Raw genomic sequence first — 16,773 nt, 5'->3', positions numbered from 1 at the left:
CGGGGAAGCGGAATTGGCCGGGAAACGAGAGAGAAACATTTGTGGGAGGAATCGGGTTACAAAGGGAGTTCTGCTAACGTCACTATGCTGAAATAGTCCAGACCCCGGCTGCCGGCTCCTGCCCCCGCCCGGGCCGGGCGGCACCGCTTCTGCGAATGCTCCGCAGATATTTCACCAGTATGTTTATACCGGGGATGTTTATAGCGAAGAGTGCCCTGACGCCCGAGAGAGAGCCCGAGGAGAAGCTGTGGAGCTGCAAGGTCGTCACCACCCCGGGAGCTGGACGCGGTCTGCCCCGGCCACCCTTAGCGCTAGGAAATGATCTGACTGAGAGTCGCTTCTAAATACTAGTAATAAGACATGTCTCAAGCTCGTTTGTTCTGAAGGCGGTGGAGCTGATGGTATGAAATGCCTTTCAGAAGACTTAAAGGGAGCCCAAGGTTGCGCTCCATTGAAATGCAGATGGGGGAGCCTGTTTTTCTGTGAAGTGGGAGTCGAGGGAAGGAAAAGCAAACCAAATTTTCTCAACTCGATGTTTAAGATACTAAAGATCCAACTTGGTACCTTGAAGCAGTCACTGATTAAGTTGTGCTTACAGGAAATGGAGCTCTTGCCCTTCCTATCGGATACAGTGACTTTCAGCCAGTCTTTTGGTTTGGGGGTCTTTTTTTGTTTGCCCGTTTGCATTTTCTAGTCCATCATAGATCAGAGATAAAAATTCAAGTTGTGGTCAGTTTTGTAACATTTTAGCTCTTTAGATTTCTGCATAAATCTTGTTAATTTAAATTGTATGCTTTGAATTTGTAAGCCTGTTTCAAAGGACTGGAACATGGACTTGAATTCAGTTTTTATTTCTGATCTAGTTTCTACCTTTATCAGAACTGACTTCCTAATCTATCACTTCTAAATTAGCTCTAGATTTGAGAGTTGCCAGCATTCTGGCAGCTGCTATGTTTGTACACAGCTTTAAGAAATTTTTGCCTTTTTTAAGAAGTAGAGTTTTGGAACAAACCTGGCCCTGAAATGATTAATAGTCTGTAGCTTGAATAAAAGCACCCTCATGTGTTAGGACTAAGCATGACCAGAAGACTAAAATAAAGCACACAACCTGTGGGGAAGAATTAGGGAAAGACTCGTTTTTGGAAGTTCAGTGTGGAGAATGAGTTTCATGTTCCCCTTGTAAAGAGTTTTGTCTCATAGGCCGAAAGACACAGGCTCCACTCCTGACTCCCAGTGAATTCATGACACTCGCAAGAGCCGAGATGACTGTATCCATAGTAGAACTTCTCACAAACAAAGCCTATTACACACAAGGGAAGATAAAATATATTTAAATAGCAATAGATATTCCGCAGTATACAAGAGGAGATTTTCTGCAGAACAATAAATACAAATAGCAGCCCGGAATGACCTGATATTAGTTGTGGGTTGGGGGGGGGGGTGTCCCCCCTTTCCTTTCTTGTTCCTGTGTGTTAGCTTACAGGAACGAGTGTATATTAAACAAAGGATAAACTTGCATAAGGGTATTTATCTCTCTCTGGGTAAAACCCATACTAAGACATGAAAGGTAAAAGCTGCATTAATTACTCAAGAGGGATTCAAAGCTCAGCAGTTTACTAGGATTGAAGGATTTATTGAAAAACAGTGGTTCTCATGTGTAACTCCAGGCAATAAACCTATTTAATTAAAGGCTTAATCTTCTAGTTGACATGTTTGCTACTGTTCCATTAAAAAGCTTCATCTGTAGCCAATTTTTGTAACTATACAAATAATAGTAGAATCCTTCATCTTTGTTCAGTTTTTAACTGTTTAATTGTATTATCTTGCATATATTATAAATATTTAAAGGACTTTTGTGTCTTTAGGAATCAAAAGCTTTAAATAGTCTGCGTTCCAAATTATTTAAATACAGGCAGTGTGTCTTTACCTCTTTTTCAAACAAAAGACTATTCCTTTTTTATAGAGGTTTGCATGGATAACAGTATTTAATATTGAGCAGCAGTTTTTTAACAAATTTGCCTCTTCAAGCTAGGTATGCGCACTCATAGCTATCTTACATAAGTATCATTAATTCAGGTTTATGCAAAATTAGAATCTTTTAAAGACTCTTCATCTCAATGCTTGCTGCTTAGAAATTTAATCATCATATATTATGAAGGAGCAGATTAGAAAATACTGAGAGAGGTGGTAAGAATAGTTAGATGCCTGGATTATTTTTGTATGATAAGATTTTGTAATGGGACTAAGCTAAATGTATTTAGCTAAGGAAGGAGAAAAATGAGAGAGAATTATTAAAGTGAATAAAATAATATTTTTATATTAGATCCAGTTCTTTCTTAATCCTGCTTCAGCAAACAAGAAGTGAGGAGATGTTATTTGTACGTTTTGTAAATATATGCGTGTATGTATCTGTATACCTGAGTGTAGGGCGGTACACACACCTTTCCCATGTGGTGAAGACTATTATTCCCTGTCATTTTCTTTTAAGGATCAAAATGTTATAAGTACTAGAGTTGATAGCTGTAGTATTTTAAAGCAATCAAAGGTTAATCAAATCTTACATCCCTCAGGTATAAATCAAGGAGAAAATTCTGTAGTGTTCTGTGGGAAAATAGTGAAAATATTTTTTGCTAGGCTGCTGCATTCTTCCAAACAGGTGTTGGTCCCTGCTTGGAACACAGCTTAATCCAGTATGGCATAATCAAATGGTTTAGTGTAACAGCATCTTTCAACTAAATCTTTTACTGAGCTAGAACTTTAACTTGGGTCTCTAATCCAGTAAATATTTTAAGTCTTTTAAACTCCTATTTTTGGACTACTTCTTTGAATCATATCTTTAATCAAAATGTTTGCTTTGCTTTGCTTTAGGTTGGGACTCATCGGGAAGAAAGTGTCAGCCTCAACAGCAACCATTCGGTTCTTCCCAGTACAGTTTCTGCTCAGAGCACAGAACTTAATCATAAAACACAAGAAAGCTACAGAGGTAACTTTCTAGCAATATTAAATGCTGAACAGGGCCTGCAATAATCCAGAGCCAATAAGGCTGTAGATCTTGGTGAGCTTGCATCAACACAGGTGATAAGGACATAGATGATGTTGAGAAATAAAAATTAATTATAAATCTTATAAACCACCACTGTTGGGGATTCCTGAAAAAACTTTGAGGGCATCCCTGTCTCAGACTTGTCCCAGTATAGTTTCACCAGAAGGCTCTGCATTACAGCCACATTCTTCCGGCTTAAGGAACCGTAAGCTGTTTGCAGTACTGCCGCCACTTCCAAGTTGGCCAGGAGGGTTGCAGAGTGAGCTGAGGCCAGATTTCAGGCTAGCCAATAAAAGGAAGTTGTTCCACACAGGTGTTTACAGTTCCCTCAGTTTTTAGCCTAAAGAAGTAAGCTTATTCGTTAGCATGCTTGCACCATTTATGGAGGTATATGGTGTACATCTGGCCTGAGCCCAGGCCTCGATGTCAGTGCAGCTCTGCCCTTAAATTTGCATCCCAGACGTGAGGCGCAAATTTCCTTACTTTGCTAAACGTCCTTTTGTCTATAACAGTGTTTTTCTTAGATTAATCTGTTACCGATCAAGCTGCTCCATGAATTACGATCCCTTTACAACCCATGACACATGTCCAAGTACAGCAGTGTTACCGGGATTCCTCTTGTTTCTACAGAGTATAGTTCCTCCTGTTGTCTTCCCAGACTTCTGCTCAGCTCTGGCCTTCCATCAACAATATCTGCTTGAGATTCTCTTATAAATGTTTCACTCCTGTGATACTCATACTGATCTCTGGTTGCTTGCAGCATTGTCAGGTGGCTTACAGAGCCAGTCTGTGGCTATAGGTCCAACAGAAATCAAGTCTGAACATAAGGAGAAGGATGAAAATATACATGAACCTCCCTCATCGGATGACATGAAATCAGATGACGAGTCCTCCCAGAAGGATATCAAGGTCTCGTCTAGAGGCAGAACAAGGTGGGTTGCTGACATGACCTAGAGAATTTGTGCTTCATTAATGCTCTGTTGCATGTTGTCCTTAAGTTTGATACATTTATTTCAAGGCTTTTGTGTTACCTCAGTGCATATATTAATAGGCAGCTGAAATAGATAAATAGTTTGCAGTATTTCTATCTATTTAAATACAACAGAGAGGATTTTCTAGGAAAATCACCTGAAAAGTATGCATTGCCTTACGTTGGTGCCTTGCCTAATATCTGCCTGTACGTATAAGCAGTGAAAGATGCAGAGGGCCCTGCCCAGCTTTAGAGGATGGGAGAATAGAGATTTGTGATACTTTGTACCTGGCAAGGGCTGCACTTCTAAATGTGAGCCAGTTAGTGATGGAGAGTGGCAGCCTCATGACCCGGAGGCTGGGGTGAGTATGATAGGTAAATATCCTTTTTAAACACTTTGTCCCCTCTCAAGCCACGGACAAAAACCTGGAGCTGACACTGGGTAAAATGGATCTGCCTGACAGGCCTGATACAAGCATTGAAATTTGAGGTAATGGTAAACAATCAGAATTTTGCAACTACAGGCAGCAGACTCTATACCATCACATGTGTCTAATGGTATTTTAATGTATTAATTTTAGTAGAGCAGAGGTTTTGCACACTTTTAGACTGAATTGGACAGTCCTATATTAAAAAAAAAGGCTATGCAACTTAATATAATCATTTGAAGTGATAGAAGAATTCTAAATATAAATGTTTAGGTCTACACTGGGTATTAGAAGAAAAAACAGTTCTAAAATTGGCCAGTAAGGTCCTTAAGAAAACTAAAACTTTTTAATAAGCATGTGAAATTGAAAATTACTTGAATGCCTTTTTATATAAGTTGATATATTGGAAACTAGCAAAAACTATTTGTTGAAAATGATATATTCTTCACCTGACAAGATGGCTGAGATACCTCTTTATCTATTTGGAACATTTGTCAGTAATTGAGTGAAGTGGTAGTTTGGGTACGGCTTTGGCTTCAAGGGGCAGCGTGTTGCCGCCACTTTTACTAGAGATGTTTACCATCTGTAGACAATAATCTGTAGATATTCTTCAGGCAGAAACCATTTAATGTTTATTTTCAGGAAAAGGCAGGAACAGCAAGAATTACCTTGAATACTTAGAAAGTGTTAAGATATCAATGCTTATCTAAATATACTTCAATATGAAATGGATTAAGTGGGAAGAAGTTTAATTTCATCAACTGAAAATTTTGAACCAGTAGCAGGATCACTTGTTTGAAAATACTGGTGATATTTCAATGTACTTTTATTTATACTTTCTTGCAGCAGTACTAATGAAGATGAGGATTTAAACCCAGAGCAGAAAATAGAAAGAGAAAAGGAGAGGAGAATGGCAAATAATGCTAGAGAGCGTTTGCGTGTACGAGATATTAATGAGGCATTTAAAGAACTTGGCCGTATGTGTCAGCTTCATCTGAAGAGTGAAAAACCACAGACAAAACTGCTTATTCTTCACCAGGCTGTGGCAGTCATCCTCAGTCTAGAGCAGCAAGTGAGAGGTTAGTAGCCCGTCATCATGCCGTGGCAGTTTGCGTGGTAGCTTTTTTCATGGAACAGTGTTGGTCTCTTGAAATCTTCACAACTAGATGCACCAGTTACTAAAAGTATGTTTGCTGTTCTGTAACGATGTTGAAGTTCTTTAGGAGAAGCAAAGATTTACTTTAAAAAAAAGTAAGGTGGAGGGGGGGAGAAGGTGGGGGTGAGGTTTATACTTTGATTTCTTTTTTTTTTTCCTGTGCAATTAGCCATCTCTTCACTTATGTTTTCATAGGTAAAATTTACTTCAAGGTAAATTGCTTAATTAAAATATTGACACACCTTGCTTTAAGTTGTACCAAGCACACGCTTAGTAGTACAGAAGCTTTAGCAAAAATGAGATCTGTCTTAAGATGAACGCCACATAATTGAAATATTAAAATGTAGTGAATTTAACTGCGTTTACTTAGGTTTTTGCATTTAACATGTACTGGGGAAGAGGGAGGAAACCTTCTTCTACTTTAATTGAATCAGGGCTGGTTTTGCATGTATTTTCTGTCCCTGATTCCTTTAAATTTTTCCAGGAAGGAAATAATAGGCCTATGGGTAGGTGGAGAAGGAATTCTTTGTGCAGTTCACTGTCTTAAGGAAAGATAGTTCTAGGAATCATGTTTAGTTCTTCAGCTGTTCCATTCTCATGTGTTGGTGAAGCTACAGCTGACTTTTAACCTCCCTTTAAACTTGTGTCAAAGACATGTTAAAGTTCCGAGGCACCTTGCTTTTAATTTTTGGTCAGCCCTGAATTGGTCAGGCAGTTGGACTAGATGATCATTGTAGGTCCCTTCCAACTAAAATAGTCTACTCTATGCTGCTGGCACTTAAATGGATGAGCATCCCCATGTTTTGCTGTTTTGGGCTAGTGAATAACCATCTTCCTTGGTGTCTCACTGCTGGAAGTGCATCAAGTGACTGGAAAAGTCTTTCAGTCATAGGTGATGTCAGTGGTCATATTCGCTTAATGCTACATCTTTGAATCACTGATGTCACTGAATGATGCTAATGTTTTATTTTTGTATACTGTGTTTTCATCTCCATTTCCTAATTTGTGGCTTGCATTTTGCACAGGAGATCAAAAGCTTATTGAAAGTGACGAAGCAAATAACACAAGTTTATGTACTTTGTAGTAAGGATGAGATGCTGTTTTCAGGCGGTTTTACTGACCCAGTTTTTAATAAACGCACTGTCTCCAGTCAGAGTTCTTCCAAGGCATATAGAGAACAAGTTACTCTGCAGATGAGACCCCCAACTAGTGCCATGGTAAAGCCCTATTTTAGCATTTCTGACTTTGATCTTGGGAATTGTTTTGGTCTGAAAATGTTTGCCATAGTCTGGAAGATAAGGTTGAATATTATGAATAAGTCAGAATAACATTCATCAAGCATAGTTTTTAATGTTTAAAAACCATTAAGTCCATCTCTTCGCTCTCACAGATTCTGTAATCCACAGAAAACTCTGTGTGAAAATTAGTAAAATCGCTTTTGCCTTGGTCAGAGGTTGCTTCTGAACCTTATGTCTCTGGTAGAAATCTTCCTTTCAATGTACTTACAGTTAAATTGGACCTATTCTACAGGTAGTGTAAATTGAGAGCTTTTCCCTCCTCACGTTTACATCTCACCTTTCACTCTCTGTACATGTGAGGAAGCTTATCGCAAGCACACCGTTCCTCTTGTGAGAGGCTGTGTTCCCCATTTCCTCTCGCCCGTCTTTCTTTGCACCTGTTCTGTTCCTGAAGTGAGTGACCGGAGCTTTCTGTGGCACCCGGTGGAGCTTTCATCAGTGCATTACGTAATGGCATAAACAATTTCCCCTCTCTGCTGGCAGTGCAGCTTCTCATTTTGTGATTGATGCTATTCAGAATGAAACATTCCAGATTTTAAGCTCTAACTGTAGGCTAGCATTTTTATCTCTGTTTCCTAAGTCACTGTAAATTAACTTCCTCTCAAAGTTACCACATAATTAAATCTTTAAAGCTTCAAGGCAAGCCACATTTAAACAAAGAAACTGTGATTAAGAAAAGTTAGCAGGTGTTTTTTTTTTTCCAGTAGACTCTTTGGGAGTGCTCATCCTTTGGAAATGCATTAGGAGGCTGTTGATAATGACTTGGGTGAAAGCAGAATTAGCAAGTCCATCCAAAATTGCCTCTATCAGATTAGCTAGCTTCTACCCCTTGTAAAATGCAGAGGGGTCAGCAAACTGTAATTACTAGAGGGGCACCTGTGCAGTGCAAGAGAAGGGCTTGTGCTGTCTGCTCAGTTTTGGCAGTCTCCTCTAACAGTTAAAATTGTATCTGCAATCTTAAACTGCAAAACAGAATTCACTGACAGCTAGAAAAATACCTCCAAATGTTGATTAAATTCAACATGTGCTGGTAAAATGTATTACACACTTTTTGTGTGTCTTTCTGGCCATTGCGTTTTACATCTTTTATATTTTGATTCGTGAAAAGCCATTTTGAAGAACAGAAACAGTTGACTTTTAGAAACTGTCATTATTTGAAAACTAGATCCAAATCTCCATCTATTAAAGCTAATTGGGGAAGTGGAAACATACTGATGGAAATATCTTGATAGCTAGTCCACAGCTGGCTCTTACAAAGTAATGACTTTAATGTGAGAGGAAATAGGTTGGGGGGGGGGGGATCCTTCTGCTCTGTGTGACTGTCATCATTTTTGTTCGATTTAACTGAGATGGGCACAAGATGATTTCACAGACTTGAGGGTGTGAAGAAAACTATGGACTTAGGACATTCTACCTCCCCTGTTCTAACAGCAGGCTAATACTTAAGGTGAAGAAAGAAGCAGTAACATTACTAAAACTAGCGTGATGTCAGTAAGGTTGGTAAGACTTCAGCATACCAACAAAACACAGAAATCTCTGGTTTATATTGTAGATTGCAGGCAGTTCTTATTTTGCCCTTTAGCAACTTGTGGTGACAAGAGAGGCACTTGTTTTAAAGGTTTTTGAAGGTCTGTCTAGGCAGCTAGTAAAGTTTGTTGGTATGGGGTTTTTTGGGTTTGGTTTTTTGGGTTTGGTGTTTTTGTTCTTTTTTTTTTTTTAAATACCAGTTTAGGAGATGCCTGGTAGGATTTGCAGTAGTGCTTGTCTGCATAGCTGTCTTGACTACAGTGGTTAATGTGTCGATATTCCCTCTGGTGTATCAGTGTAATCCCTTTCCGTTACAGAACGAAACCTAAACCCTAAAGCAGCCTGCCTTAAGAGAAGGGAAGAAGAAAAAGTTTCTGCCGTATCGGCAGAGCCGCCAACACCACACCCAGGAAGCCACCCGGGCCTGAGTGAAACTACCAACCCTATGGGTCATATGTGAACACCAGCCAGGTACGCCTCTTGTCTAGAGGGGAATGGCTCTTTCTGCTTTTTATTGGCTAAAATTCAGGAGATCTAGATATGTTTGATCTTAGTTACTGAGCTGCTGCTAGCACCAAACTTCCTTATGCTGCTAAGTATTTTCATATCTCTGAGCATAAGCAAAAGCATGCAGCTTTGTTCAGTTTTATAATAAAACAAAACCCCAAGAAATTGTCGTTACAGTCTCTTCATTTCCATGCGTTGTTGCCAATGGCTACATCTCTTGGCTCAGGTGGCCTTCTTGGCATGACATCAGAGGAATAGTTAACAGCTTGCTAGATAAGCCAAGCATAATAGAGATGAATTATACATCTTTAAATGGTCTAAATATCACATTAGTTCATTTAAAAATCCATGTATTGTTTCTCAGTGCTGATACAAACACTTAGAGAGACTTCTCATCTCCAAGAGATTTGCTGTCTGGCTTAAGGCCAGTCATTCTAACTCATATCGTTTGCCCAACAGAGATTGCTAACTATCTTAAGTCACAATCTGTATTAGTGAAGATAGTTAAGATTTAAAAAGTAATGTTTTCAGCTTTGCAAGATACATCAGTGTTTCCAAAAGCCCCATGTAGTCCAGTACGCAACAGTTCATTTAAAACATGATGATGGGGAGGCCTTACAGGAGTTTGAGTCTTTTGGTTTGATTATGTGTTGTTGGTTAGTTGGGTTTTTTAAATAACTGAGAAAAACTTGATTTGGGGAAGAAAAAATTCTGAGTATTCTGTGTCTCTTAAAACAGTAGAACTGTTGCAACTTTAAAAAAGAGTAAGAGATTGGGTTCAATGCCCTTACTTTAATCCATAACTACTAAATTTTATGTTTTGGGAGGTTTGTTCTTGTTGTGTATATAGACTGTTTTGCTTCTATTTTAGCTTAAGGTAAAGGCATGCATCTTGCCAGAATGTATCCCATGGAAGTTTATTATTCCCTGGTGTTCCTTAGAAAGCAGCAAAATGGCTTTTAAACGAAGCCTTATTTGAGTTGGCACTTTTTCACCATCCCTTATAGTCAGCTTCTTTCTTCATAAACAAACATGTTTCTTCAAAAACATGGGTTTTCTTTTTAGGAAAACAAGGTGCTTTGAATCTCTTTAATTTGTTTTATTTCATACCAGAGCAATAGGCTATTTCTCACTTGTCAGATAACTCTTGAATTGCAGCAGACTTCATGGTCTGTTCTTGCCATATTAATACAATGAACCACTTTCAAAAGTTTATCATATCTTTGCTTTTTTAATAGTAATGACTTTGTAAGATGACTAAAGTGTGATCTAGACATGAAAAGGCTGTCCAGGCTCGTTAGGTATACGGCAATGCGTACCTTCAACAGCCAGTGATTAAATTCAGTACTATCTCCTGCTTATTTTAGAGAACAAAGTCAAACACAGATCAAAGGTCTGAGATTTGCAGATCATTCTTTCTCCCACATCCAGGGAGTCCAAATAGAATGCTCCTGAGAGTGAAGTGTTCAATGTCATATTCAATATGGGTATCTCTGGGAAGAAGGATTTCAAGGCCTCTCAATGTGATTTTCTTTTGCACTTAACTGACTGAAAATGCCACAGTTTCAATCGGTTCTCTAGTGTTGATATATGCTCCTTACTGATTCTCTTCCTAATAGCTGTTTCTTCCCCCAAATTTCTTTCCAGAATTCCAGAATTATTGGTAGGATACACAGAAGGTGACCTTTCTTCACAAGGACACAGACAACTAACATTATATGAAGACACAAACCTGACCGGAGAAAACACTTGAAGCAAGAAACCCAAATGCAATCTTATGATCAAAGCTACTGGTCAACACCTGCATCAGGATTGAAGATACAAGATCTTCAGATAGAATTTCAGCCCGTGAAATACTCTGAACATATCATTCTGTTGCAAGCAGTGTGTCGCTTCTGCACAATCAGAGACTGTTGTGATCTCTCCACTCATTGTGGAAGTTGCCTTGTGCCTAAACTGAATTGACAAATGCATTGTAACTACAAATTTTATTTATTGTTATGGAACTGTAAAGGTCTACATATAAAGGGAAAAGTTAACATGTTAAAAGCTGATAAAGTTTCAGCTGGATGCCAGCATTTACTAAAGCTGTTCACATTCAGAGAACAAAGCAGTGACAACCGTCGACCCGTAGCATTCCCAGCGTACCTATTAGTGTCTTAAAAAAGGAAAGGAAAAGTCTTTTGTTGTCCTTTCCTCTCCTTTTGCCATATGACTAGTGTTTTCCATGCAATAGGAAACTATTCCTTGGTATAGCTTTTTTTATGTTATTTTTGGTCTCTGGTAATCTGAACAGTTATGGTCATAGTTATCCTTCCATACTGAGCTCCATGCTTCAAGCCAGTGAGAGGCCTCGTGAAGGCTGCAGGCAGGAGCAATACTGTGACCATAACATTTCTTGGATTTAAAAAGTGATTTTTATTTTCCCTCAGACTTTCCTCAAACTTTTTTTTTTTCTAATTATAAACAAAACCTTTTTAGGCTTCTAGGCTTCATAGTAAAGCTTGTAACGTGAAGTGTAAATTGGGTGGGGAGAATCTACTTTGTTAGAGTTGCTTTGTTTTCCGAGCAGTAAGTACTACATATAGTACATGTAAAGTGTTAGCTGTACGTAAGCACAAAATGCATTAAAATACAAAGGAGATTTTTTTCAGGCTGTAATTTTGGTGAATAGTGAAACCCTAAATTCACCGTGGCAGGTAGTGTGATGATATAACCACCAGTAAGGTGGGCTTACTTACATAATGGAATATAAGAGCAATGGTCACCAATTTTTCCTTACTGTATACATTAATTATCGTGTCATTTTTGTATGGCTTGTCAGTGGAGAAAAAAAATAGTGTGAATCAAATGCAAACAAATGACCCCCTTCCAAGCCATATTAGCATTAAACCTTTAAATGTTTCTCCACCAGAACAGTGTCCATAAGTATTCCTTTGTCACAGACGTGTTGAAATGGTTAAAGTCCCTTTGAACTTCCATGGAAACTGTCTTCCACTGCAATGACCATGGGAGGAAATTTCCTAAGCCAAGGTTGTCTGAGCTATTGTTTATATAGTGCATCTTTCATCACTGGCAATTGGTTCACACACAAAACAGGAACAAAACAGTAATTTTTATGAAATCATTTCATTTGAAAGAACAAAAGATGGATTGTTAAAATAAACTAATGAATTTAAGCTCATGTTTTGGATGGTTCCTAACAAAACAGTTTGTGGAATTAGTGGACTCATTTCTATTACTTTAATTTGCATATGTCATCAAATAACACCTGATTATATCTGTGGCCTTGTTCTTCATTTCAGTGTTTATCAGCTAAACAAATTTGTTGCTTATGACGTGTGAAAGTGATCACGTGCCACTGCCTGGCCTTTTTCCTTCTAAGCTTGTTGTCTTTTTGGCTATATTAGACTTTGCAGTATGCCCAGAAGCTTTCCTTCATAAAATAGAAAGAAAAAAACATTTGGCTTATTTTTCACTGTAGCTAGTCTTTTATACAATAATCTTGTAAGAAAATTTCTTGAATTCTAAATATTACTCTTTCTAGATTTTTGAAATCGAAAAAGTTTTCAGTAAAAAGTTTCTTACTTTATTTTACTATATTAGGTAGTAAAAATGTAGGGTTATTTACCATAACCTGTTCATTAATATCAGAAATTTACAATAGCATTGTAAGACCATAGTAGGGTTCTAGCATACCGTGTAGTACCTATGGAGTATTGTAAGAGCTAATTGTCCGAGATGAATTGCTTCTCATCTTGTTCTCCAGTTTCCATTGTTGGTTTATTGCAGATTTGTACCCTGTGTCAAATTTCAAGGTATTGCTGATAAACCTTTCCAACCAGCAGCAAGAAGTTCAAAAAAATTTCTGTCAATGTAACAGAAAACACTATGTATATAACATTTATGTAGCAATAAATGTGCCATCTTTTTTTAACATGGTAAATCAGTGAGTTTTTTAAATTTCTCTCTCCTCATAGGTAATGTGTTCCTTGAAAACCACCAGCAAAACCAGCTTCTGCCTTTATCTGAATAAAACCTAACATAAATTCTCAAGGTACACAGCAGAAGTTGCAGGCACAAGAGGTCTTGTTACTACTCCCTGTGAAGCCAATACAGAAATTCCCAGTGAACTGAGGAGGAGCAGTACCTAACCTGCGTTTGCTGCTGCACAGAAAGTGGACTGTGCAGGCAAATAGCAAACTGGGAGCAGAAACTGATCCCGTAGGCACATGCCTCCTGCTACAGCTTGTTCCCTTACTTTGCCTGTCCTTAAGATAGGTTTCTAAGATCTAAGGCCCTTTTGTGCATTGAAGTTCAGTGCTGAGTTACTTCTGAATTGATTGATGCATCTACATAGGTTTTATGAAAAAAGAGGGGAAAAAAAGCATAGCTTAGGCTTGAAAATATTTTCCACAATTTTTCTTTCTGCAAGTGCAAACAAAAGAAATGGAAGTGTACAATGTCCAAGGCATACACAGACAGTGTATCTTCATGCAATTCCTAGTCCACAACTGTTTAAGCCAAAAACCTCAAGTAACAAGCAGACTTTGTAGAAGCTTGAATTTTTTCAACTCTTCTCTAAAGAAGTATCCTTGGGAAAAGCACATAAAAAACAAAAGCAAATAGAGATACTGTATATATGAAGTTAAGATGTTTAACTGAACATGGTGTATGTCAGTCAGTATGGCTGATGTATACTGCATAGTTTCTAAGTCTTGATACTGTCTTTTGTAACCTTAGAAAATCTAATGATTATGTTGAGATCTAGTTCACATTGTAAAAGACTTCTCAGCATGCATATACAGGCAAGGTTTTCTAATGTGCCAGCACTTTTACCGCAGGCAGATCTCTAATGGGGTCTGGCCAAGTATGGGAGGTGAGACTCTGCCATGTAAGTATGTGTTTTAGTATGTTTTTAGCAGTAGCTGTGGAAGAGGTGCCCTGGTGCCTTCCCCAGCACACATTCTCAATTCTAACTTACTCCAGTAATAATTCTAAATCCAGCCTTCGAGCATCCATCATCGCTCCTCCCCTCTTTTCTGAATGAGACCTAAGATAATCTGGCATTTTCCCCTTCCTCATCTTTCCTTTACCATACTTCTGATTTCCTGTTTACATATACTTTCTGATCACAAGTCCTTCATCTTTTTTTTTTTTTAACATTTCCTTCTTTTTTCTCCATTTGCTCTTTTTGTGTGTGTGTGGAAGAGATGCATGTTGGGATACCTTTGTTAAATGCAGTTCTGCTAGAATGCACATTTGGAATACTGTAGGAAAGCTTTCCTGTAAATCTAAAGCATTAGGAAAGGCCTAAAATGGACTCAATCTTTTTTCCTCCAGCACTGAGTAGATGCTGTTACAAAGAAGATTCTGGGTTCTTTATATAAGAGTTGACATTCCCCAAGAATTAATCAACACCTTCCCTGTTCGCATCTGGAAATCATGGCAGAATAAAATAAAATGCAACAGACAACCTAGCTACTGGATGGTAAACTTTGCTTTTTGTTTGTAACACTAGTATGTTATGCTTCTAATATACCTAACCTGCAGATACTAAAATGTCCTGTAAAAGGAAGAAATAATTTGTCCCAATTTTAAAGCCTGGCAGCATTTCAAGAGGGGGGTTCAAGAAGGCCCAACAGGAACGAAAAGCAAGCTGACACCTTCCTGACTCTGTGCAGACAAGATGTGGCCAGAGCTGAGAGCCACAGTGCGGCGGCCCTAGTTGGGGGCATCACTAACCCAGGGATGGAGGGTTGCATCCCTGGGGACAGACACAGCCCTGGCTCCCGCCTTCCTTGCTGCTCACCTGCCCAGTGCAGTGAGGGAAAAGTTTCCCAGAAAGTGGGAAAATGGTGCTAACAGGAGACTACTATAATCCTTTCTTCTCTTCCCTTCAGGTCTCTGCTGTCAAAGAGCAGGTAAGTCAGGTGCCATTCATGGGGGGTGTTCTGTACTGTTTAACCATCATTCGTTTTACTGAAGTTAATCTCACTGTCAGCCTGGATGTCATTGCAAAACACTGTGAGTTTATTTCCTGGTTAAGACATGAATATAGTGTTCAACTGATACCGCAAGCAATTGCATGTGCATGTTCAGTATGACTTCAGCTAGTTTAGCTGTTTGATTGCAGTCACCTGGGATTGTTTGTATTGGTCATAAACTGCACAGACCATGCCTTAGGCTCTGAAACTGCAAATTGTCTGGGCTGTAAACAGAATCTCTTTCAATTTTCTCCTAATCCTGACTTTTCAAATGTTTTGATGCAATTAGCAACATCTGTTAAATAAAAACCAATTAAAAAAAAAAGTCTTTAAAAAAAACTATACCGAATACCATGAGATAAAAATTTCTCTCAAAATGTTGATCATAACTGATCCCAGAGGGCAGACCTGTTAGAAAGTCAGTGGCTGAGCTAAATATTTGGAATTCGGGTTATTTCAGGTAAACTAGAGAAACAAGAATACCAAGGCTGTTTCATTTTCAGGAGACATCCACTGTATTTTTAACAGTATCACCTAAATGTATACAGACAAAAGGAATTAAATATAAACTATATCGGTCAGAACAGTAACTGCTGCCAACTGATAGAACAGATGAGAACACAATTTACACTATAACTCGAAATTCAGTCTGTGTTAGACATAGACCCCGGTAGTCCTGGACTTCAGAAAAGCATGAGCAACCTATGCAGATCCTATAGCTGGAGCTATCTCTTTCCATCAAAGCTCTGAATAACTACTAAGTTATATTTATTTTGGAAAACTCAAGAATGCAGCTTTTTAAAAAAAAATCCAAGAGGAAATTATTCAAAGTAAATTGACATGACACTAAATTCTTGTATAAAATGAACACAACAGTGTCTTGCTAATTTGGTAATGTGGATTTTTGGCCCTAGTTTCTTACTTGTGCTGAGGCTTTTTTTGTGTCCTCCTTCACTGTATTTTAATGGCTAAGGAAGATTCTTGGAAATGCCAGAACAGACTGATTTACTAGTTTGCAAGATTACTTATTTATATACAAGTAAATGTAAGTGATTCCTTATGCTTATGGAAGTTCTGACACATGATGTTGCATTAAATGTACATCCTCTCTATCCAGGATGCAAAAAGGAAAAAGAAATAGTTGTGATGGAATTGTAGAAGGTTAGTCTTTTATATTCAAATATCGCTAAAGAAATTTCATGAACATGAATGAGTCTGTAGCAATTATTATAAAAAATAAGTTCTCCAAACATGAGGTTATAAACTCATCTGTAGAATGAGATGTCTGAGGAGCACAGTATCGCTCTGCATTTTACTCCCCAGCACCCATAAAGGAGCAGAGATGAACTGTATCAGAAGCATTAGCTTAGCACAGAAGCAGAATTAATCACTAGCCCTAGTTTGTGTGTTTGTTGGAAAGACACCAAACAGCCAATTGTTTGCTGCACAAACAGATTAGATGCTCCAGACTACTCCGAAATTATTTTCTCTGACTGCTGAAATAACTGCTTTCAAAATCAGATGAGTTCTTTGGGGCATTTGCGGGCTTGATAGTTACTGTATCAGGCTCATTCACTCAGCCTAGAACCTCGATGTGCTAGAACAAAAATTCCACATCTCAAAATACTGAAAACTCGCTCTATAGGAGAGAAATCTCCTACATCTAAATATAAAATGATAGGGCAGGGGAAATTTTTGGATCATGATTTGCATTGTCATCAGAATGGTCAGTTCACACCTGCAAAAGCTGAAGAGGGTATTGCAATATTTTCTTTTAAAAGTGACAAAGAAAGGAAATGTCTCGCAGATAACACTTCAAGTTCTGTTTGTACAGTACCTAGCAGAAGAGAGCTCACA

The 16,773-nt window shown here is 38.3% G+C and overlaps 1 protein-coding gene across 7 annotated transcripts in view; it reads left to right on the top strand.

Moving 5' to 3' along the window:
• Window positions 1-12,875, top strand: part of TCF12 (transcription factor 12) — a 174,017-nt gene extending 161,142 nt beyond the window's left edge. For 4 of the 7 annotated variants that reach the window (XM_010571772.1, XM_010571770.1, XM_010571775.1 and 1 more), the window contains 5 exons: window positions 2,869-2,983; window positions 3,804-3,975; window positions 5,288-5,520; window positions 8,740-8,893; window positions 10,577-12,875. In XM_010571772.1, the coding sequence (XP_010570074.1) occupies window positions 2,869-2,983; window positions 3,804-3,975; window positions 5,288-5,520; window positions 8,740-8,882 (663 nt within the window). In that variant the 3' untranslated portion in view covers window positions 8,883-8,893; window positions 10,577-12,875. The remainder of the gene's footprint in view (window positions 1-2,868; window positions 2,984-3,803; window positions 3,976-5,287; window positions 5,521-8,739; window positions 8,894-10,576) is intronic. The other 3 variants (XM_010571773.1, XM_010571774.1, XM_010571771.1) reach the window with 2 other exon arrangements.
• Window positions 12,876-16,773: the final 3,898 nt, after the last annotated feature.

This window comes from Haliaeetus leucocephalus, unplaced genomic scaffold (assembly GCF_000737465.1).
Source record: "Haliaeetus leucocephalus isolate CR32 unplaced genomic scaffold, Haliaeetus_leucocephalus-4.0 Scaffold339, whole genome shotgun sequence".
NCBI classification, from domain to species: Eukaryota; Metazoa; Chordata; class Aves; order Accipitriformes; family Accipitridae; genus Haliaeetus; species Haliaeetus leucocephalus.
Note: the sequence above shows the minus strand (reverse complement) of the source record. Positions and strands in the feature narration are given on the sequence as shown.